Source organism: Poecilia mexicana, unplaced genomic scaffold (assembly GCF_051168715.1).
Source record: "Poecilia mexicana isolate PSO_F unplaced genomic scaffold, ASM5116871v1 scaffold_22, whole genome shotgun sequence".
NCBI lineage: Eukaryota > Metazoa > Chordata > Actinopteri > Cyprinodontiformes > Poeciliidae > Poecilia > Poecilia mexicana.
The window spans coordinates 23062804-23086387 of NW_028263391.1; the positions used below are offsets into that span (position 1 = coordinate 23062804).

A 23584-nucleotide genomic window follows, 5' to 3' on the forward strand; every position below is an offset into this window, starting at 1 on the left:
GGGGAGAACTGAGCGCAGAAAATGAAGGGTTGGATCACTAATTGTGTCTCTTTTCACCTTTCTCCTAAAGATAAAAAAAGCTTCTCACCCCCAAAGGGAAACAAAGGTTTCTCTTCTGCTCCTCATTACAGAAACAGAAGTAGATATATCTCACACAGATCTCCTCACCTCTTTGCTGCTGTCTTATGCTCATTAGTGATGTTTTACAGTCAAGGATGCAAACTTTGAACAAAGTAACTAAAACAAACGCTGCATCTTACCTTCACTCAGACTGTAATAAGAAGGTAAGTCGTTTTACCTGAAGCTGCTAATACAACAACCAGAAACACATTTCAGATTAAACGTGACTTATTACGCTTCCTTGATCAGGTTACAATGCAAAAACACAAAATCTTACCAGTTATTTTTGGTCTAGTTCCTACCATAAATATCTTAGTTCACTTTAGATGAGACAAAACTAACTTACAGAAACTTTTCAGCAAGAAATATGAGCTTGTTTTAAGTCAATAATTCCTTACTATTTGTGAAAAAGTTCTGGTTCCATTGGCAGATTATTTAATTTATAACATAGAAAAAATGTCTTGTTATAAGTGAAATATCCTGCCGATGACAAAAAAATTAATAGAAACAAGATCCCATATTTTGCTGAAAAGTTACTTGTTAGTTTTGTCTTATTCCAGGTGCATTAAGATAACGAACATGTTCATCACATTTTTTGCACAAAATCATTCTTTGATAATAAAATTTTAATCTTGAGCTCCTTTCAGAATGAGCTGTTTTAGGGTGTCTTGTCACTTTAAATCCAATTAAGCTGCTGCTGGTCACGCCCTCCAACTCAACGCATGTGAAAACGACAGCAGTCAGATGTGCAGTCATACAACCGTGCATGTTTGAAAAGCAGAAGTGGAGGCTCCTGCACAACAACTAGAATACAACAAGTCGTATCTGGATGGTAAGTTAACAACAGAACACTCCTCTTTTCCAGTAGCCATTGTACAGTGCATACAGCGGTAAAGCCAGCTGACCAAACGTGCTGGAGTTCTGGGGTTGCTAGGTAACAGGCGGCATTCTGCTGGGGTTGCTAGGTAACAGGCAGCGTTCCGCTGGGGTTGCTAGGTAACGGTCGGTACCTGCTGATTTGCTACATTACATACTGACACTAAAAGAACATCATTGTAGTAACAACAAAAACGGCTTTGTGGGTTTTTTAAGTACTCTGGCTGTTTTTAGAAGCAGTAGAAACCCAAATGGAAAAACAAAAATGCGCAAAAAAGTCTCTAGGGAATTCATATTATGAGCATGAGTTTGTATACATGGAGATTTACCGGGTGGATAACTGACTAAGCCCACTTTGATTGCCTGAAATGAAAAGGTCTTACTAAGGAATTGCTTAAGCTATTTTAGTAAAAATAAAAAGAGGAAAAGTAAAATTATACAAGAAAAGCAGTCTGGTGGCAAAAGCATCAGGATCTGACGAACTGAGAGAAAAGCTGGAGAGGCAATTACTAAAGGAGAAGCAGGTGGAGGATTAGTAACAGAGAGCAGCTGTAAGAGAAAGAAGGTTAAACTGTGGAAATGAAAATAGCTGATAGACAGAAAACACAGAGAGCAAGGGAATCAAAGACACTCAGTCTGGAAACTGAACTAAACCCAACAAATAAATCCAGACTGAAACAGAACCCATAGCAAAACATGATGTAAAAGAATAGACCTGAAGGAAACCTTCAATAAAACCTGTAACTCAGAGCAGAAAATAAATACATACAAGATCTTAAAACTAGGGAATGAGCAGAATGTGGGAAGAAAACTGAAAAATTCTGAATTAAAGCAAAACAATTTTAGGAGCCATGCAGATATTTATCAAGTCTCTCTTTTCTACACATAATTTGTCAGTTTTCTTTGTGACGGTTTAAGTGTACAGTAACATAACTGTTAAAATAACCAGTCACAAATTCACACCAGCTCTGTTTAGTTTGGTTCATTCAAACTCCAGTTCGTTTGTTTTGGTTGTGAATCGAACTCTGGTCGCCTAAAAAACGTACAATCCTCGGTCTCAGTTCAGTTGAAGCGAACTCTGGTTCGATTTGAATGCATATGGGAACGCCAAGCGGACTGGAAACTGCTCCAAAAACAGGAAGTGGACTACAGCGCAGGGCATTCTGGGTAAAAACAACCAAAACAAACATGCTAGTTAGCTCTAGAAATGGTTTGTAGTCTTTAACCAGACAAAGAGAAATCCTACAAATGCTAAAATCTGATGCTATTCCACTTTGTTTACGTTTCATAAAAAAAAGGAAGTTGTGCTCAGTCTCTTCTTCAGAGGTTCTTGGTGCAGCGCCCCCTCAGGCAAGGAGGGGAACATGTTTTTCAACATGCAACAAATGTTGCGACTTTGGTTCCCAATTAAACTTTAAATTCACTTCAAGCTATTGCTAGTAGTGAAAGAAAAGTTAAAACAGTTTAAAATACTTTCTTTAATTTGGTTTATTTGACTCAAACATGACAAATGAGCTACAATAAGAGAGCATTTTGTTACCTGATAAACTTTAATTTTACTCCCTGCTTCAGCATTTTCGTAGCTGTGGAAAAAACTGTTTGTCCTGTTTCCATCACATAAATCAAAAGTTCAAATTATTTTTTAATCCAGGGAGAAAAAATATTTCTGACAGAGAAATTCTGTTTTTGTGGAGTGGCATAAATCAATCCTCCCTACCTGTGTATTTCCACAGAGCTCACCAACGTTTGCTGCATGGATGATTTCTGTTCTCTGCATCATTTTTCTTTCACACCAGGAAGTTAACACATCACCGCTTAACAAACTCCCATTGAAAATGTGTTGCTCTGACAGAAAAAAAAAGAAAATTTCTATCTGTCATGATGCGACAGAGGTGAAAAAATTCAGTTTTCGATGTCTCAGACTTTGGTTTTACATGAACCAAAACCATGATTCTGTTCTCATTGTGTTTTAAATCTTAAATGAAAACTGCTACATCAGAACCATGAGGCTAAAAACAAACAGGAAGACAAATAAAAGAGCTTCACCCGCTGCGACCCGACGGCGCCCCCGCAGTCTCCTCATTCATCATGGCCGCCGACCTTTCTGAAAGACACACTCGGGCACATTGATCAAAATCTGTTCAAGGTTAATTTCTTTTGGGACTCTGCAAATTTCCAATTATTGTCCCAATAAAAAGATTTTTCTCCAAGGGGAAATACGTCAGAAATGAAAACAGAGGGAAACGTTTACGCTGTGCTGCTTCATCAGGCTAATGGGGCGGAAAGCTAATTATTTTATTTGATTTAGTTGTAAAAAGCAACAAACACAAATCTAAATAAAGTATATATAGAGCAACAAAAGTGGCAAAAAAAGCCATTATTTTGGAAATTCAGTGATTATTTTTTAGAGGTAAATATCTTGTTTGTAGGCTAAATATTTGTCTCAAAATTATATATTTACATAATTTACATAATATAAATATATAAGCTATAAACTACATATTTAGTTTAGAACTAAATATTTACTTAGCTAATTTTTTAAATTTATATATATATATATATATATATATATATATATATATATATATATATATATATATATATATATAAAGAAAAGATAAACATTATAGAGATTTACTTCTGTTTCCAGGATCTTTGGTTCTAATAATGTTCATGTGAAGCTCATGATTGGACCTTAACTGAGTTCTTTACTTGATAAGATTGAAAACATTTTCTTTCTGGAAACTTGTGGCAGCATTAAATATACAGACATTGAAATAGGACCGGATTGTTTTTCCTGCCAGATCATTTTAAAATGAGACTGAAGGAAGATGAATTTTTGCCCTCCGGTGTTGGAGGCGTCAGAAGTGAAGAACTATAAATTATTTCTTGTGTTTCTGCTGTTTTATCACTCTAATCTGTTGTATCACTGAAAAATGAAACTCTTTTGTCACTTATTTTAATTTCACTGTTTTCTTTTTGTCTTCTGGAATATTTTATAAAAGTAATTTGCAAATATTAAACATTTAAGACAGAAGAAACATGCAGAGACTAACAACTAACGATCATTTCAGTGATTGATTATTCTATTCTCTGCAGATTTTTCATTAAACCAATTAAGGTTATTCTATAAAATATTAAAAATACATTCCTTTACATGAAATAAATGACAACCAAGAATGCTCAATTTAAAAATGTTTGTAGGTTTACACAAGTGAATGCAAAGAAATCAGAGTAAAAACTTAATGTGAGCCGTGGGTTACAAAGCAGCAGCCAATCTGTGAAGCACAGGTGGAGCTCCAACATTTTTAGATTAGAAAACTTGGAAATTTCAATTATAAAAGTCCCCAAAATTTCCTAGAAATAAATCAGAAAATTTTCTCTGAAATACTTTTGTTTTTGTAGAAAATTTCTGAGATTAATTTCAAATGTCAGCGTTTTTTTAACTTGGAAATTTTCTTATTTTTCTCAAACATTTCTGAGATTTCTGGGTTTTTTTTTTATAATAAATCTTCTGTTTTTAAAACTTGAATTTCTGAGTTCCAAATTTAAGAATTTTGAAAGGAAAAAACTTTTCAACTGTTTGAAATTTTCTGAAATCTTCACTTTTTAAAAAAAAAAAAATTTCTGAAATGAATCTAAAATTTTCTGAGTTTTTTTTTTGTAGGGATTTTTTGATTTTACAAACTCAGAAACGTCTGTTTTTTTCTAGAAGCATCCGAGTTAACCTAAAATTTTGAGGGGAGGTTTTTCTCGTAAATTCTCAAATTTTAAGCCTCAAATTTCTGAGTCAAAAAAATAAAAATTTTTGGAGAAAAAAAAAAAAAAAAAACTTTTAGTCTTTGGACATTTTCTGAGATTAAGCAAAAAAATTTTTAGTTTCTTTTCTAGTAAATTTTTGACTTTTCAAACTCGAATTTCTACATTCAAATTTTTTTTAAAAAATTTACAAGAAAAATCTTTGAATTTGGGAAAAATTCTAGAAATTTTCTGAAATTTTAAATTTCAGATTTTTTGTAGCACATTTTTGACTTTTCAAACTCTGAAATTTACAAGTTTTTTCCTAGAAAATCTCTGTAATTAATCTGTCTCTTATTTTTCCCAGGTATCGCCCTGATGTGTCATATCTGAGTGACGTTGATCTACAGAAACCTCATATTTCCATATTTCCAGTAAAACAGACCTAACCTGAGGTTCGGTTCTGTGTCCCGCCTCCTCCCAGCGGGGGTTCTGGTGAGTGGGAGGAGCGAGCGGCGCCGGGACGCACCGCGCCGCAGCAGCACCAGCAGTCCCGTCCAAACCTGCAGGTCCGCCTCGGAGCAATCAGAGCGCCGGTTCACCTGTTCACCTCCAGCCGCCTGGTTCCGAAAAACAACAACAACCAGGCAAACCGGTCAAGTATGAGCGACGCTGTTCGGCGGCGCGGCGTCTGGATGCCATAGGTGAGACGGTCTTTGTTACATTTAGATAATTTTTGGCATGAAATTGGCGCTTTGGAGAAATCTCTCCCCTTTCTGCTTCCCGCATGCTCCACGGGAGCAGGCGACTCAGGTGCGTCGAAGACGCAAATTACTACTAATTATTTCATAATAACTTTAATTTTAACTGATTCAAATTAGAAAAATTCTGCCAAATTGTAAATTTGAGAGAATTATGCAATTAAAGAACGGTTGTTTCTCTGATAACAAACTCGTAGGAATTGGGATTATTTTAGTGGAGAAACGGCTCGTTTTTATTTTTGCAGCGGCTCTGCAGGACAAAGAGGGTCGCCTTCCTTCAAATTACGATGCATCTCATCGGGGTGGTCTTAATTCTGGTCGTGACGGGAATAGCAAAAGGTAATCCGTGATTTCCAACATTCCTCTGAGACATTTTAAGCATCCCTAAAGGAATTATGTTAATTTAATCCGAGATTAAATGGTGTTTTGCTGTTTTCCCCGTCAAATAAAGTGAAACGGCTGAATATTTTACTGTTTTGAATGTTTTGTGACTGCTGACGGGTGGAGGGTGAAAATGCGGCTGTTTCCGTTTCAGGCTGGGAATGCAGCGCGGCGTGCAGCTCAGAAAATGGGTTTTGTGAGAAGCCGGGGAAGTGCAGGTGGGTTGCTAAAATTACCTCGGATTCCTGAGCAGATGATGGCTCACATCCTGCGGGCTTTTTCAACCCATTTTCATAAACTGACTCAGTAAATATTCCTCACTCAGGGAAATCCAGCCGCAATCACGAGGTTTCACAGCTTTGATTTGAAAAATAAATCTTTTCAAACTTTGAGTTTGGCAAAGTTTACCCACTGTAAGCTGTCATTTGTCACATTTTACTTCCTGGGTATCTAAATTATGGATTAAAGAAGTGTTTTCTGCTCATTTATAATTAATTTGAATGGTTTAGATCAAAACATATGCATGCATCCAGATCTGGAAACTGTAACAACTTAACATTTAAGGCCAGATTTCATCGCATCTGTCTCAGTGTTAGCTATATTTTATAAGGAATGTATTGATGTGGTGCTCTAACTGCTGCGGAAATTGGTTTTACTAATTAGAGAGTGTTTCTTTAATTTCTATTTACTCTTAACAGAACATCCAGAACTAAAATCTATAAAGAACTTAATTTAAAACCATATTTGATCAAATCTGTCTTAGTTTCAACTACATTTTAAAAAGAATCTAATTAATCTGCAAATTGATATGCAGATTACCTTATTATGTATCTTGCCACAGAAAATCTAGAATTAGAATCTATAGAAAACTTGTTTTAAAACCACATTTAATCAAATTTTAAAAATACTGTGCTAACATTTTAATCTCCAAATGGTTATCCAGCTCTAACTGCTGCAGAAATAAGTTTTTATAAATTTACTTAAAGGGTTTTTCTTTAGTTTCCATTTACCCTTCCACAGAAATCCCAATAAAACTTTACAGTTTAAGTCGTCTGGATGCTTTATATGTTTTGAGGACAGGAGTACAAAAAGCGATGTGTGGGTTGGTGTATAAATGGTTTCAAATTGCTTTAATTTTTAGTTTTTTTTCTCCTTCCTGTTCCCCTTTAGGTGCAAACCCGGGTGGGAAGGGGAGAACTGCGACCGCTGCATCCCGTTCCCCGGCTGTTTGCACGGCGTGTGTGAGAAAGCGTGGCAGTGCGTCTGCAAAGAGGGCTGGGTGGGCAGCCTGTGCGACCAAGGTGAGTCGCATCAACCGCTCCGCCAGTTCCACTGCAGACGTGAGACTGAGTCACCGCTGCCCAGAAAAAAGGATATGAAATTAATTAGAGTGAACGGGACAGAACCGGCCCGAGGGATGTGCGAGTCTAGCGGCTGCTTTGAGCCTCCACACCACTGGGGGCCCCCCAAAAGCATCAAGAAAGCATGATAAATATTTAAATTAACACTGAATAATACAAACTGAATGCTTTTAAACATGGAAAGAAACATTTTTATAGACATGTTATTGTTTACAACTGGAAGTTTTGTGCCTTTGTGCATTGCTGGAAGACGATTCTTTGATGTGTTGTTGATGTCCGCGCTGCTGAGTTCTAACGATCCCGTTAAGTAAAGAGACCTGGAGGTGTAGGTATTATTGATGTAGTGCAGTGAACCACAGCAGAGGAAAAATATCAAAGAAAAATCGTTGAAGAACAAAACCACTTTTATTTTCCTCGCTCTGTCGGCTATGCTATAGACGGTCTCGTTGCCATAGCAATTGATGCCGCCGCCACTTTGTTTCAGGATTCAACACCAAGAAAACATGTAAACATTTCCCACACCAAGAACAGAACATTCAGTCTGTTACAGTATTTTGCTTTAGGCTTGATATTTATCTTGCAATCATTAATAAGTGGTCGATTAGCTACTGCCGCTAGTAGCTAAGCTAACACAGCTAATTTAAACACCTGCTCTGCTGATAATATGTTGGAGTTGGTGTTTAGATCGTTTTTTTTTTTTTTTTTGTAACTGAACCGAAACAGCAAATTTCATATCTCATCTACATGTTAAGATAGTCAAAGTCAAGCTAGGATGCCTGACCTGCTTCTTCCCTCTTGCTGTTTTTTAATTAAAAGGTTTACCTGACCTTGTTGACAATTAATAGAAAAGCACTGCGTCCCCTTTACTTCTATAAATTATGCATGCATTTAAGATCTAGCACATTATGTTGACCATTGGTAGTCGTTGTAGGCTGGCAGTTTTTTATTGTCACTGTTTAATAGTTAAAATCGCATAACACACAAACTATGGCTGTTTCAGATCAGTCGATATTGATTAGTGCTTAAATATCTGAAATACTGCCAAACTACTGCCGTGACCTTTCCTGTTTTATCCACAGTTTTCACTCCACACCGTTGGTTTTATTTTTAAGCAGTTATAAGGCGTAGTAGCAAAACATGAAACTGGTACTGTGCCAGTTTCTCAGCAGGTTGTTGCCAGGCAACCGTAGAATGAGTGACTTGCCAGATAACCAAAGAGTGAGCGAGTGAGTTGCTAGGTAACCAAAGTGCAAGTGAGTGAGTGAGTTGCTAGGTAACCAAAGAGCGAGTGAGTGAGTTTATTCCACCAACTTTCTGGTTCTGGATCGGAGTTCAGTGAAATTATTGAACATTCTATAAGATGTATTACCTGTTATTGATCACTTATCATGATATATATTATTGATTTACTGTCCAGCCATAACTTGAACATAATTTTTCATTTCAAAATCCACTTTTTTTTTGTTTTGTCCTAGTTTGCTTGTCATGCAAGGCTGAAATCAGTCATAACACTGCTATGACGCAAGCTAATTATGAATAAAGCTAACATAGAATAGCTTAGCAATGATAAACCATCTGGTGTTGACATGTTGGTATGTGGGGCCCCAAATTAAAATCTGCTTTGGGCCCCAAAAACATTTGGGCCGGCCCTGCAGACAGAAATTTACCACCTTACCTTTGAAAATGTATTCACTGGTGTCCTAAGGATGACATTTTTAAACAAAACCGAATAATTAATACGGAATCTGTTGATCCCTCGAGCAAAGTGAGGAACAAAGAGGAATAATTCAAAGGAGTTTCTGCTTTATTTTTTTTGGATGAGGTATTTTGAGCACAGTTTGACCCAGTTATCCGAGTGTTCACGCTGCCTTTCATATTCTGCCTGAGCATATGTTCGCATCGCCTGTGTTTTGCACTGGGCTCTGTCTTTTTGATGACGCGAAGCTGCTGCCATGCGGCCGCAGAGACAGAGCGAGAGTAGCAACAAAGACGTTAGAAGAGACACTCAGTGATCTGAAAAACCACATGATGATGTGATTTTCTGTTTTTCTGCACCAGATACTCGCCTGTGCTCGTCCAAGCCTTGTCCCAGTAACGCCACCTGCATAGAGAGAGGAGAGGGCGGCTACCTGTGTGTCTGTCCCCAGGGCTATGCTGGAGAAAACTGCCAGATGAAGCAGAGACTCTGCCTTCTGAACGGGTACCACAACCTGTTTTTATTTATCAATAGGAACACTTATTTATACTGCTTGAGGAGGTATTTGTTTATCTGCAGCCACTACTAAGGAAAATATTATTTATAGTTTTCTTGTTGCATTTTATTCAGTTTTGTTGCTCTAATAATTGGTCTCAATACTTTCCATTTAAATCTTGTCTGTAACTGGGTTTATTTTGAGTTCTTAAAACAGAGCCATGAGTGCATTCCCACCAGCCTGTTTATTCTGATTTAATCGAACTCTGGTTGGTTCGGATGGAACTCTGGTTGGTTCGGATGGAACTCTGGTTGGTTCGAATGGAACTCTGGTTGGTTCGGATCGAACTCTGGTTGGTTCGGATGGAACTCTGGTTGGTTCGGATCGAACTCTGGTTGGTTCCGATCGAACTCTGGTTGGTTCCGATAGAACTCTGGTTGGTTCGGATGGAACTCTGGTTGGTTCGGATGGAACTCTGGTTGGTTCGGATGGAACTCTGGTTGGTTCGGATCGAACTCTGGTTGGTTCCGATCGAACTCTGGTTGGTTCCGATAGAACTCTGGTTGGTTCCGATAGAACTCTGGTTGGTTCCGATAGAACTCTGGTTGGTTCGAATGGAACTCTGGTTGGTTCGGATCGAACTCTGGTTGGTTCGGATGGAACTCTGGTTGGTTCGGATCGAACTCTGGTTGGTTCCGATCGAACTCTGGTTGGTTCCGATCGAACTCTGGTTGGTTCCGATAGAACTCTGGTTGGTTCGGATGGAACTCTGGTTGGTTCGGATGGAACTCTGGTTGGTTCGGATGGAACTCTGGTTGGTTCGGATCGAACTCTGGTTGGTTCCGATCGAACTCTGGTTGGTTCCGATAGAACTCTGGTTGGTTCGGATCGAACTCTGGTTGGTTCGGATCGAACTCTGGTTGGTTCGGATCGAACTCTGGTTGGTTCGGATCGAACTCTGGTTGGTTTGGGGAGGTCTGAATGTGCAATCAGTCAAGAAAAGTAAACTCTGGTTTCTCTACAATCCTCGATCTCGATTTGGTTGAAGTGAAATCTGGTGCAAACTGCACTCTGGATCACTGCTCTAGAAGCACACAGAGCAGGACATTCTGTGTAGATGAAACCAAAACAAACACACTAGGCTAGCGCTAGCGAGAGAAATGGCTTGTGGTTTTTTTGCCAAAGATGAGAGAGAAATCCTCCAACTGCTAAAAAATGTCGCTGCTCCACTTTTGTTTCCATTTTGTGAAGAAGGAAGTTGCGCTCAGTGTCGTCTTCAGAGGTTTTCCTGTCGAGGAGGAGAACAGGTTGTTCAAAAGGTTTATTTTACAAACTGCAGCAGCTAAACATCACACCTGATACTCCGGTAGATTCAGGTTCAATTTGGGACCAAACGTTGCATCATTTGTTACATTTCCAGCTGCTGCTGTTCTCTTTCACACTGCACTGTCAACCAATTCAAACTAATTGAAAAACCTTTCCCCTCCTCAGCTATGGGGGCGCTGCACCAAGAACCACTGAAGGAAAAAACATGTCTGAAGATGGAAATAAAAATGGAGTGGCATCAGATATTAGTAGTAGTAGGATTTATTTAGTCATTTGTATAAGACGCTAACGCTAAGCTAACTTGTTTGTTTTGATTGTATTTACCCAGAATGCCCTGCGTTGTAGTCCACTTCCTGTTTTTGGAGCCAGTCAGAAAAGAAGCTAAGCTCAAAGTATTTCAGTTTGTTGATGTGCACAGCTGGGAGAGAAACACTTTAACTGAATTACATCTGTAAATACAATGAAAGATTGCTTAACGTATTGATTTAGCCCTGAATGCTAGTGCAATGCCACACTTTTCAGATTTTAAACTGTAATCTTTACAATGAAGTGTAAATTTTATTCAGTGTTTATTTGAATTTCCAACTGAGAGAATAACTTTATAGTCAAATTAAATCTAAATGTTTGAACATTTCTCAATTTTAAATCAGTAGTAGCAACGCTTTCCTTTAAAGTAGTGATTTATTTTACAGGATTCTGTAGTTTTCATGTCAAACTGCAGTTATTTCCTCGTGCTATAAATATGAGTATAAATATGCTCCTGTCTTGGAGAAAATGTGACATTTCCACAGATTCTGAGCTTTCTTTAGGCCACTTCAAAGCACTCAACCTTTCATGTCAATACTTCAAGATCAAATAAATCAAAATGCTCTTAACAGGCTGTCACATTTCAGAGCTGCCTGTGACCTGATTTCCTTGCTTAGCTTGCAGGACGACGTCAGTGCCTCCTTCCTGCGTCTCTGTTGTGCATTCAAAAGGCCTCGACTCTGCAGTTTCATTGGGAAAATATTATATTGCCTTTACATGGAGAATATTTGGTCTCTGAGGTGCCAACATCCACAGATTCGGAGCTCCAGCTCGTTCGCTTTGACAAACGGTGATAAAAACTGCAACGTCTGACCTTGGATTTTAACAGGCTGCTATTAATGCTGATGAAGATAATTTAAACTTTTTATACCCTGAACTCATAGAGAATAAAACATGTAGCTTTCCAAACTCTGAGTGAGCTGACAGTTTCTGATGTTTTTCACAGATTTCTGACATTTCACAGAAGAATTCTGTCATTTTTCTTGGATTTCTGTCAGGAGACTTAGAGACTCCTCTTGGGGTTTTTTGGATTTCTGATGTTTTTTTCGGATTGCTGTCTTTATCTCAAACTCCTGATGTTTTTTATTTCTCAGATTTCTGACATTTCTTAGATGGATTCTATAGTTTCTCTTATATTGCTGTCTTTTGCTCAGAATTCTATCACTTTTTTGTAATTTTTACAGTTTTTCTCAGATTTCTGACATTTCTTAGAGAAATTGTTGTTCTTTCTGAATTCTGTCATTTTTCTCGAAATTCCGACTTTAATCTTCTGAGATCAAAAGTCCAAGTTCTTGACATGTGATCAGAGGTGCGTAATTTGATTGGCTAAGAGCGGCTCGATTCGCTCCAGTTCTGATGGTTTTGGTTCAGGTCACGTCTGCAGGTGAATTTCTGCAGGTAAAAGTTTTGCTGGCGAATTTAAAGTAAATAAAAAATCACTTGTCTGGTTGATGTAAAGTCCAGGTTCGTTCCTTTGTCAGGTTTGTCAGTCTCATTCAGAAACACAACAAACTAGATAAATCAGCGCCATGAAGCTAAAAAGTAAGTTGAACAAAGTTCTCTGTATTTCTGAACGACATCTGAGGAAAAGCTGAAGAGCTTTGCTGCTGTTTTCCGGCAGGAATCCTCAATCTGCCCATCAGGCTGTTAAAGACTACAGGCGGCTGCCTGGACCCTCAACCTCTCTGTGTTTGTGCTGCCAGCCAGCACTGACCAGAACAAACCGACTTACTCTTAACCAACACCGAACTGCCTTACAAAATAAACTGCTCGGCCGTTATTCACGGTGGAAAACCCAGATCCCTGCCTGTGGTTCTAACATTAATCAGCTGCGCTACGAGGCAGGGATGTCTGGAAAAGAACCGCATTTCTTCACACTCACTCAGACAAGGTGTTGGAGGCTCGTGTAATTACCCAAAGTACTGCTGGAAGTATTGATTGGTTTCTATCTGGGCTTTCATCTGTCTGCGTCCTGTTGAGCATGACCGCATTGATCAGATACGCCATCGCACAAGTCGGCGCCGGCGGATTATTTCACAGGCACAGCCGAGGTTTCTTTTATTTATGTCCCGTAATGGGTTCAGATTTTTAATTTGCAGAAAATGAGGCATACTGTTTCTTATTAGTGTGAAGGGGAAGAATTGCTCACAGCAGTAAAATACCAATGAGCATCGCAGGTGCAGCTTGGTAAATTAGAGGATCACTCAAACGTTTCTGAGTAATAAGTGTTATGTTTCAAGAATTTAATTGATTTCTGATTGACTTGCAGCAAGTAGAAACCCAAAACCCAATTTCTCAAGTTAAATTACAAAAGGCAAATTAAAATTAACATTTAAATGGGACTTATTACGCAAAATTGACATTCATCAATTTCTGTGTTTCCATGTGGATTTCCACTGCTTCTAAAAACAGATAAAGCACTTAAAAAAACAAACCAATACCCAACTGGTTTTTGGCAATTAGTTCGTGTTTTTTGGTGTCTGGAAAACAAGCCTTTTCAAAACACTCCTGATTGCCGAGCCACACTCCATGGGCGCTGCACTGTTGCCTAGCAACCCCAGCATGTTACCTAGCAACCCAGGCAGAGTTCTGTTGCCTTTGGTCAGCTGGTTTTTTCTGCTTTGTGTGGTGTACAATGGCTGCTGGAAAAGACAAGTGTTTTGCTGTTGACTTGCCATCCAGAAACCTCTTGCTGTGTTCTTATGGTTGTGCAGGAGGCTCCACTTCTGCTTTTCAAAGATGTACGGTAGAATTGTGCATCTGTTTGCAGCCATTTTGATGTGCGAGTGTAAAATGTAGAGTTGGCGGGCATGGCCAGCAGCAACTTATTTGGATTTAAAGTGTCAAGACGCCCTAAAACATCTTATAACAGCAACTCAAGACTAAAATCTCATTATCCACAAATGATTTCATGTAAAAAATGTAATGAACATCCTAACCTGTTCAAAGAAGCAGAATAAGTCACCTTTAAGTCAGAAATATCACGTTATGGTCTGCACAGTCATGGAGGAGACGGCTGACCTGACGGGTGTCTTGCAGACGGTCACTGAAACCCTCCAGGAGTAAAAGCCAGAAAAGGTCACTGAAGCTAGCTGTTCAGTGGAAGAGGAAACAGAAGCACAAACAGGATCGTTAACCACCGCCTTGAGAGGATCGTGAAGTAAAACCCATTCCTGAGATTAGGAAAACCAAATAAATATCCCATTTCTGCAGGTCGTAGGTTTAATAAACGTAGCCAGACGGTCAGAGTTTGGTCTGTAAAGGAGGTAATTCAGTAATTTAATGTTAAGCTTCTCTGACAAAAGCAGGTAAACGTCTTCTTTGTACGGTATGCCCAACATGTCAAATTTAAAGTCCTTCATTCAGATAAAGTTGCGATATGTTTTTGTTTGACGGCACATTGGGACCAGAGTAAAAAAAAAAACTTTAATTATGAGAATCTAGTAATTACATTAGCAGAATAAAGATGATGGGGAAAAAAGTCATAGATTTATGAGAAAAAGTAATTTTAATGAAAAAACTTTGATAGTTAAAGAGAAGTATTTTTTTTTTATGAACAATTGTTTCAAAGTTCTGCTACTGCTGAAGATTTGATGCTAATGTGTTTAAAGAATGAAATATTTCCTTATTTCTCTGATACCAAAGTGTAAATTCACAAGATGTAATCATGAGATTACAACTTTATTCTGGGAATATTACTGGGTTAATCTTATGATTTATCCTGATAAGACAACTTTGTTATGACCTTTTTGTCGTCTTATGACTGTTACGTTATTGTGGTGATCTTTTGACCTCATTTTTGGATTATGACGTTTTATTCTCATAATTAAGACCATTTCTCTTAGCTTGTCCCTAGTACTAGTAGGTGCCACAGACTGATTTTTATAATTCAACTATAATTCTTGTTAAATTTCTACCAGTTTCTGTTGGTGATTAATGACCAGTTTTCAAGTTGACAGCTAATGTATGTTTTGGTTGCTGTGACCATTTTATGGGAAAAAGGCAAATTATTTTGGCTGTAAAATATTAGAATAAACATTGTGAAGCCTGCAGATCTTCCTGATTTCTGTTTAGAAAGCCTGGGCTGCTCTTCATAAGTGAAAGAGCTTTAAGTATGCGGTAGATTTGGTAAAACCTCCAAGGACGGCTTATGAGGCTTTTTCAGCTTGATGACTCAGTCTGTGGTAAATTAGTGAGTTTGCTGAGAACCATCTTCTTTATTTTTCTGGGAAATAAAATGGAACCATGTCTGAAAGGAAGAGGCAGATTAATTAAAATGACCTCCAGACAAGCTCTAACCTTTCCGATTAAATTCTCATCTTCATTACCTCCTCTTTCATAACTACATGAATAAAACGTGGATAGACTGAACAAATTCATTTTTTGCATATTTTTGTACTTGCATTTGGGTTTCTACTACTTCTAAAACCAGCCCAAGTGCTTAAAAAACAACAAAACAAACAACAAAAAAAACACCACTACCCACTGTTTGGTAATCAGTGAATGTATTTTGGTGTCTGGAAAATGAAACGTTTCATTGGCACTGCACTGTTACCTAGCAACCCCAGCTGAGCCCAGCCCGTTACCTAGCAACCCCAGCTGAGCCCAGCCCGTTACCTAGCAACCCAAATGGAACTCCAACAGTTTTAGTTAATTTACCATTTAGGAACCACTTGCTGGATTCATGTTTTTGCAGAAGGCTCCACTTCTGCTATCTGCACGTCTGTTTGCAGCCATTTTCACAAGGGAGTGTAAATGTTGAGCAGGGAGGTGTGGCCAGCAGCAGATTATTTGGATTTAAAGTGACAAGGCGCCAACAGGCAGAACTGATCAGACTACACTCTCATTATCTACGAACGGCTTTGTGCAAAAACTGTAATGAACATGTTTTGTATCGCCCAAATCCTAACCTGTTCATGGAAGCATAATAGGTCATCTTTAAATAATAAATGCTAGACCTTCTTCCTCTCTGAAATACGTTGATTTTGTCCTGTTGTGTCCCTCAGCTCTCCTTGTCAAAATAGAGGCACTTGTGTGGAGGCCAGCGGCTCAGCAGCCGACCCTTCCTGTCTATGTCCTCCTGGATTTTCCGGCGCCCTCTGTGACATCAGCGTCGGCAGCTGCCAGCCGAACCCTTGCCTCAACGGGGGCAACTGCACGGACCACGGCCTGGCCTTCACATGCGCCTGTCCGCCCGGTTTCACCGGCTTCACGTGCAACGACACCAGCAGCCTCTCCGCCTGCACGGGTGCGCCTTGCGCCAACGACGGAACGTGCGTCGGTCAGTCAGACGGAACCTTCCGCTGCATTTGTCAGAAATTGTTCACGGGTCCCACCTGTTCCCTCCATCACAGACAGAGATCCAGGACCAGGCCTGCCAGTACCAGACCAGTGGAGCACAGAGGATTTGCCCTCACTCCGCAGCACTACTCCCTCCCTGCCCACGCCTTTCACAAGCTGCTCAGACCGCCGGAGAGGGACTTGCTGAAGATCACCCTGAAGGAGTCGGTCCACTCCTCTGGCGTCCTCGTCACCCACGGCCAGCTCATCTGTTTCGGCATGCTGGCCTTGCTCACCTGTCTGGTTATCTTGGGCACCACAGGAATAGTCTTCTTTGGCCGCTGCGAGACGTGGCTGGCCAACGCCAAGTACAGCCAGCTTGTTCGGCAGCAGCGGGAACACCTGCTGAGGGAAGCTGGCAGCACGAGCCAGGAAGAACCGGAGCACTCTGTAAACATCATCCTGCCAGAAAAGATTAGACTCTCCAGCTTCGGGAGACACTACACCTCCATCTGATCAAAACGTCTCCTCCTGTTACCGGCTCCCTGCGGAGGGAGCCCCAACGAACGTGTAACCCAGAATGAAGCACTGTCGTGCAGCGCAGACTGGGCTGAACGTATCCTGCTGTGGACCAACAGGACGAATGTACGTGAGGCTGTAAATGTTCATCAGTCATGCTATTAAAATCCACTGAAATTGTGCAGAAAATCAAAAGATGTCATTGTGTGGCTTATCTTTACTCCTCTACTAATTACTCGTTTCTTTTGTGCTTCTAATTAGATTTTTTTGTAAGCTATTTTACTTTGTTTATAATTATGTACAAATTTATAAACAAAACAGTTTTATTTCAGAATAGTCTAGTTGTAAACTGGTAGTGATCATTCCAGACAAAAACTGTAAAAAATTCTGTTACATGACAACCTATGTGGGACTTATGAGTTTTAATTTACTAATAATTGGTGAGTTTGTACAGTAATGTGCAGTCGATGTGTATTATGGTTTTTCTTGCTTATAAATTTACAGAACAAACATTACCTTGTTGTAAATGTACCAATAAGTCGGTTCTTTGTTGGATATTAGTCCAGTTTTTATGCACAGAAAGTAAGGAAATGTTTATTTCTTTAAAACAAAGTTTCTTGGCAACTGTAAAATTATTGGAAAACCTTTATTTCTGTTTAAATGGTGCCACATTGTTAAGGAAAGTGGATTGGGAGGGTTGCACCCATTTAAAACTTCAATTTAAAATGGATTATTGATTCATTTGGTTGGATGATTAAAGTTTGTTTGGATAAGAGTGGGCAGAATAAACCGAACTTACTTTTACCACACCATCACACTTCCTCCACCAAAAGCTGTTTAGATTTAGTAAGCCCATAATAAGATGCATTTCCACATAACTAGACAATTTGACAATTAAAAAATAAATTTGCTTAAAGCAATTTTGCAAAACCAAGTTCTTTTTAGGATGAGTTTTTTTGTTTTTGGCTGCATCAAAATTGGTTTATTTTGGAAACGATGAGGATCAAGTCACATGATCAACAGGATGTTGCCACTAATTTAAACCACGAAGTGTTGGAAAATGCAGCAGACCTTTTCACGTGAGACTAATTATGTTATTTAACAGAAACACCTAAATTGCAAATTTATTTTTTCATAAGCGGAATATTGGCAAAGTTTTGCACACATTTGTAAAGGAGATGCAGCCAGCGATACAATCAGCAAGGAGCATTGCTAGCCCTAAACCACGAATCATAAACATTAAATCCACTGACGAACTATGTTAACATTGTATTTAGCATTATGCTAATGAGTATAAATTCTTCTCAAGTGAAATACCCGTTATTAATAAATAAATGCGCACCTATTTGTATTGTAGGCGCTTCCGGAAGTGAGTTTTTGGAACGGATTCTTCACTCATGATTTCAGGTTTATAGTTGTTTAGTTTTGCTAACTCTTTTGGTAATTTGCCTGATTGATCACGGTACGGCTTCGATCAGAAAGCACAGCAGTTTTAAAGTGTTTACGGTCGAACTGATGCATTCTGGGTAATTTGCAGCGTCGCGTAAGGAGACAAAGCGGAACTACTTCATCCACTTCAAAATAAGAGCGTGAATATAAACGGCTTCTGCTTGAAGAATTCAAAACAGCCCGTAACAAAAACTTCAATTTATTCAACTGAAAGTTTACACAACGGTCAAGTAAAGTAGCTCTTTGGAATTTATCAGGAAAATTAATTTAGGGAAAGCTAGGCACGCAAAAACGCTACAGAGCTAATCAAAAAATTAGCATCGCCACTGCAATCCACTGATGCATTTTGATTTTTAGAAATGTGGCACAAATTAACAAGCTTTCCAACATTATGAAATTTACTGCAAAGAAGTGTTGTTAAAACAAAGAAATAATCAGAATTAAAATTTCTTACTTCTCTTGCTAACTTTAGATGTTTGTTTCATGTTGGTTTGTTTACACAGTGACTCAACTGACATTTTTCAGATTTTTGAGAAATGTCCTGACTCAGTCTATTTGTATAAATGCTAATTATTTTTCTCCATTAGTTGACAGCCTGTACATTTATTGACAGTTTTACTAAGATTTAATTTTCCTGTCTGTGTTCCAGTTTCACAGTCAATTTAACAAACATCTATTAACTCTGACCTGCTTTGTATATTGCTTTGTGAAATTGGATCAACACCCCTTCTAAGCGGAAAATAATCTTTTGATTAATTCAGTTTAATTTATTAATCAAGTTCTTGCAAAATATTTTGAATGTGTGGTAAATTTTTTCGTGAACAACTGGTGAAATTTGAAATGTGTGACCTCTGCAAATATTCGTCGGTAGGTGGTGTTTATTTTTCTTTCTAGAGTAAATTGTACTTCAGGTTTGATTTGCACTTTGAAAACCTTCTTAAAATATGAAGTCATCTGTTTGTTTATCAAGTTATGTGCTGTTTAAGACAGAAAACATAGTTTTCAGTAAAATGCATCGTGTCCACTTTACAACACTCTGCTGTGGTAAAACCTGTCTTTAAAGCCTTTAACTTCCCATCAATAATCTGCTTAGTGTTTTTCTTCCACACCTTTTTAGTAAATTAGAATTTGATTGAAAAGTTAATTTATTTCAATAATTTGGTTCATAGCATGAAAATAAGATTCTTAATGTATATCAGGTGTTTTTTTATTATTGGAATATTACATCTATGACTATATTAGGACATTATAGAGAGAAAAAAGAGTGAATTTCTGCCAAACATTGAAAAGTCAAAATAAAACGATAAAACAGATAATCTGTAAAAAGAATAAAATAAACACTCAGAAAAAAAGAAAGCAATCAGAACCAGGAAGAGGGTCTTAGCGCTGTCAGTAATGCTCATGTACGCGCTACTCTCTCTAGGCTGGTTCCTCACAGGAGCTGCGTATTGAAGGCAAGCGAAACAAGGTGTTTCACTCAGCTGCCATGTAGATGAAACCCAGGCTTCCTGAACGTTTCCTCCATGCTGCGTTGTACTGATGCAGTAATTCATGCCAAAGGAGCCCTGACCGAACCTTTAGAGCATTCACAGTTCTGTGTTTGGGCCCGGATGTTGTTCTGATCAGAAATCATCAGAATCAACAGAAATAAAATGAATAATCTGCAGCATTTTTAATTGAATTTATGTAAATAAATTACATTTTTGATCACATTCTAATTCATACACCTTTATTAAACTGTATCTATTTAGTCAAGAATATTGTCTGAACATTGTGCTAATTTTAATCTTTCAGTTTAAATTTTAAAATAAAATCTAATTCACCCCGTTATCCCAAAAGCCATTTCAGCCGACAGGGAGAGAAATCTCTAACGATCTGTGCCGCCATCTTGTGGCTTCTTCGCAAATCAACACACCAAAATATTTCCTGATCCAACTTTTTCTTTTAGTTATTTTTATGACATCACAACCATAAACCGTAGCGTATTCTCATTGGATTCAATGTAACAGACCGAAACACGTTGTTTAATTTGGTAAATTATGATTTTCACACGGTTTTCAATTTGTTTTTTGTTTTTTTGTTTTTTGTTTTTTTAAACTAATACGACACAAACCTGGTAAATCTAAAAACTGAAATCTACTGATTATAAATATGTGGATGATTCTTAGAATAAAAGGGATAAAATCATATTTAAACCAAACTTTTCAGACTTTTGAGCAGTTATGCACAAATTTTTCAAAAAACAAGAGAAATTAATAATAAACAAAGTGACATGAAATTATGTTTGTTTTCCGTTTAAAACAAAAATAAACAAAAAACAAAGAAGAAAAACAGCTGATTTTATAAGAGCAAATAAATACTCAGGTGGTAAAGTTTAAAAAAGGGTTGGCAAGAAACTTTTTATGTTTATTTTTAAATCTGGGTATATTATTAAAATGTTCAAACTTTTCTTACAGAAACAAGAAAATCGCCGTGTTCCTAATATAGTGGCCAGAAAAGATAATTGTTTATTTTTAAGCTTTTTCTAAACCTAATAAAAATATTACAACGTTCAACCACAAGATGGCGCCCTCCTAAAACTGCAGCCAAGTTGTTTACTTTGTCTTTGAAAGTTTCATCTCATTTTAAGCATTTTGAAAGAAAAATAAATGTTTTTCTTTTGTTATTTCCACTAACTTTTCCTCCTACATCATTAATTCCTTTTAGAATATTTTCTAATCACAATATTGGCGGTAATATTTATTGATTTCCTCTGATATTGAAACTAAAGCTGCATTAAAACTCTCTGGAGACGTTCATCCTGGATCACACAACGGCTTTATTTTTCCCAACAGAAAGAAGATTGTTTTGAGCGTGGTTAAATGTTAACATGCCAGCTCCAATGAAGCCTTTTTTGTGTGCAGAGGCCCACAGGCTCCCCACCACCAGACATTCATTTGTGGAGTTATGACCCTGGGGAGAGAGGGGCCCTCACCTTCAAAGCTGACCAGAGAGGCTGAGAAGGAAGGAAAAAAAACACCTCAGCAGACCCGGAGTCATAAAACAAAACAGAACAGCAAAAGTTAAAGCTCCCCCCGAGCTGCAGACCCTTTAACCCTTTGTTCCTATCGGCTCTCCGCAGACAGATGAGACTCAACATCCATGGAAAATCACACATGGAAGGAATCCAGATCCAAAGAATTCCTGTTGGGTTCGTTTTCAGGGGCGCAGGCGATATTTCATCCAGGCAGGTACCCCTCGGTCAGCTGTCAGCTCCACATAAATACTCCGTGTTTCTGCCTTAAATCTGTTCCAGATGGGCCGTAAACTCAGGTCACTTGGAAGACCTGAAAGTAAGACCGGTAACATGTCCGCTAACAGCAGCGGAGCAGCAGCAAAACGCTCCCGCTCAGGGCGACAAAATTCACCGCAGGCGGGTCAAACCAGGATTTATCTACCTGCAAACACAAACACAAAATGTTGGCTAAATATTCAGAGAAATACTCTTAAGGTACAACCAAGTGTTTTAGGGTAATTTATGGAGTAAATTTCCATCACAAAACTCAGAAAATTTGAGAAAAATGTTGGGAATTTCTGATTTCCAGAGTCAAAACTTTTTAAGAAAAAATCTCAGAAATTTTTAGATTTATCTCAAAAGTTTTCTAGAAAGAAAAATGGCAATTTGAAATTAAAAAATTTGGAAGAGAAAAACTCAGAGATTTTTAGCTTAATCTCAGAAGCTTTGTAGAAAAAAATGCAAATTTTCTGAGTTTAAAAGGTTTATAATTTGCAAAACAAAATCCCAGAAATGCCAGATGAAAAACAGAAATTCAAAAGTCAAAAACTTACTAGGAAAAACTGAAAGTTTTAGATTAAACTCAGAAATTTTCTAGGAAATAAATGGTATTTTTTGCGTTTCAAAACATAAAACAAAATTTACTTTGAAAATAAAAAAAATTGTTTTTTCTAGAAAATATTTAAACTAAAACATTTTTTAACTTTTCAAGTTAAAAAATTCTTGTTTTTTGCATAAAATTTCTTTGATTAATCTCATATTTTCTCAATTCTTTTCTAGAAAATGTTCAACTTTTGAAATTAGAAATTTCCTATTATTTTCTAGGAAATTTTAGAATTTTCAAACTCAAAAATGTTCTTGTTTTTTCTAGAAAATGTCCAGGTTTGATTTAAAAATTTGAGATTTTGGAGGAAGTCGACTCAGTGACTGTTGCTGTGTAACCATAACAAGCTGCATTTACCAGAACACTGCAAAAAAAAAGAAATCTTACCAAGTGTTTTAGTCTCTTTTCTAGCACAAATATCTTAGTACACTTGAAATTAGACAAAACTAACCTGTATTTACCTTTTCATCCAGATAGGAGCCTATTTTAAGTCGATAACTCTTCATAGGAAAATGTTATAAATGAAATAATCTGACGATAGAAAGATATGTATAAGTAAAGAAGTTTTTGTAAACCTCCTGTTTGAACTGACATTAATCTTGATTTCTAATGAAAATTCATGAATACTTCAGCTCTAAACCATTAAAATGTTCATGATGGTAGCAGCAGCTTAAACTGTTGAACAAAACATCTTTTATTACAGATAAAATTTGATATTCAATTGTTTTTTTATTAACTTCTGAGGAAACATTTCCTTTGCAGCATCACGAACTAAAGAGCATTTCTGTTGGCGAAAGTTGGACAGAGATAAATAAAAACAGTTTTGGTCATAATTTTATATGTTCATTGTCATTATTTGGGTTTTATCTTCAATTTTATGAGTTTTTCCTGAACATTTTCCTCTGCTGAGTTTTATTTATGTCTCATCTGAAGCTTTAGGAAGGAATTTTCCCTCCAGCTTCAGAAAAGCTGAATGAAATATTTTTCTAGGGGAAAATAAAATTTCATGTGTTTTTAGTGGGAATTATTGTTAATATTCATCAGAAAAAACACAAATAAAAATGTATTAGACTGAGAAACCTCTGCTGTGTGATGGATGTGAGAAAATTAGACCTTTATGAACAGAAATATAATCCAGATTAATCTGGTAAAGTGAGATTATCCTCCTGTGGAGGTGAATATAAAAACACAGCAGAGTTTGAGAAGTGTTGGAGAACAGGGGCACTGCTAGAAGCACAGCGGACCTGGGCACTAAACCTGAATTTAAAGTCCAACATTTTTATCCTGATGCTAAATATTCAGTTTTAATGCACATATTTAATCTAATAATCTTTACTGTAAAACCATTTTCTCCTTCTGATTTACAGCTTTTAAATCTGCCTCATTTCTTGAATATC

General features: G+C 37.6%; 1 protein-coding gene across 2 annotated transcripts; it reads left to right on the plus strand.

Moving 5' to 3' along the window:
• Positions 1-5200: 5200 nt before the first annotated feature.
• dlk1 (delta like non-canonical Notch ligand 1) lies at positions 5201-17055 on the plus strand. Of its 2 annotated transcripts, XM_014983429.2 has the most exons (7): positions 5201-5438; positions 5741-5834; positions 6031-6094; positions 7047-7177; positions 9296-9437; positions 16068-16334; positions 16416-17055. In XM_014983429.2, exons 2-7 carry the CDS (start codon positions 5783-5785, stop codon positions 16855-16857), a joined length of 1098 nt encoding a protein of 365 aa, XP_014838915.2. In that variant the 5' UTR covers positions 5201-5438; positions 5741-5782; the 3' UTR covers positions 16858-17055. The 2 variants fall into 2 exon arrangements, with proteins under 2 accessions (XP_014838915.2, XP_014838914.2); XM_014983428.2 differs by having other exon boundaries at positions 5203-5438; positions 16068-17055.
• Positions 17056-23584: the final 6529 nt, after the last annotated feature.

Bases quoted from the DNA above. Each gene is read 5' to 3' on its own strand.
- dlk1 (XM_014983428.2), top strand. From the start codon at position 5,783: ATGCATCTCATCGGGGTGGTCTTAATTCTGGTCGTGACGGGAATAGCA. The intron at 5,835-6,030 runs GTAATCCGTGAT...TTTCCGTTTCAG, and splicing joins CGTGACGGGAATAGCAAAAG to GCTGGGAATGCAGCGCGGCG. The intron at 9,438-16,067 runs GTACCACAACCT...TGTGTCCCTCAG, and splicing joins AGACTCTGCCTTCTGAACGG to CTCTCCTTGTCAAAATAGAG.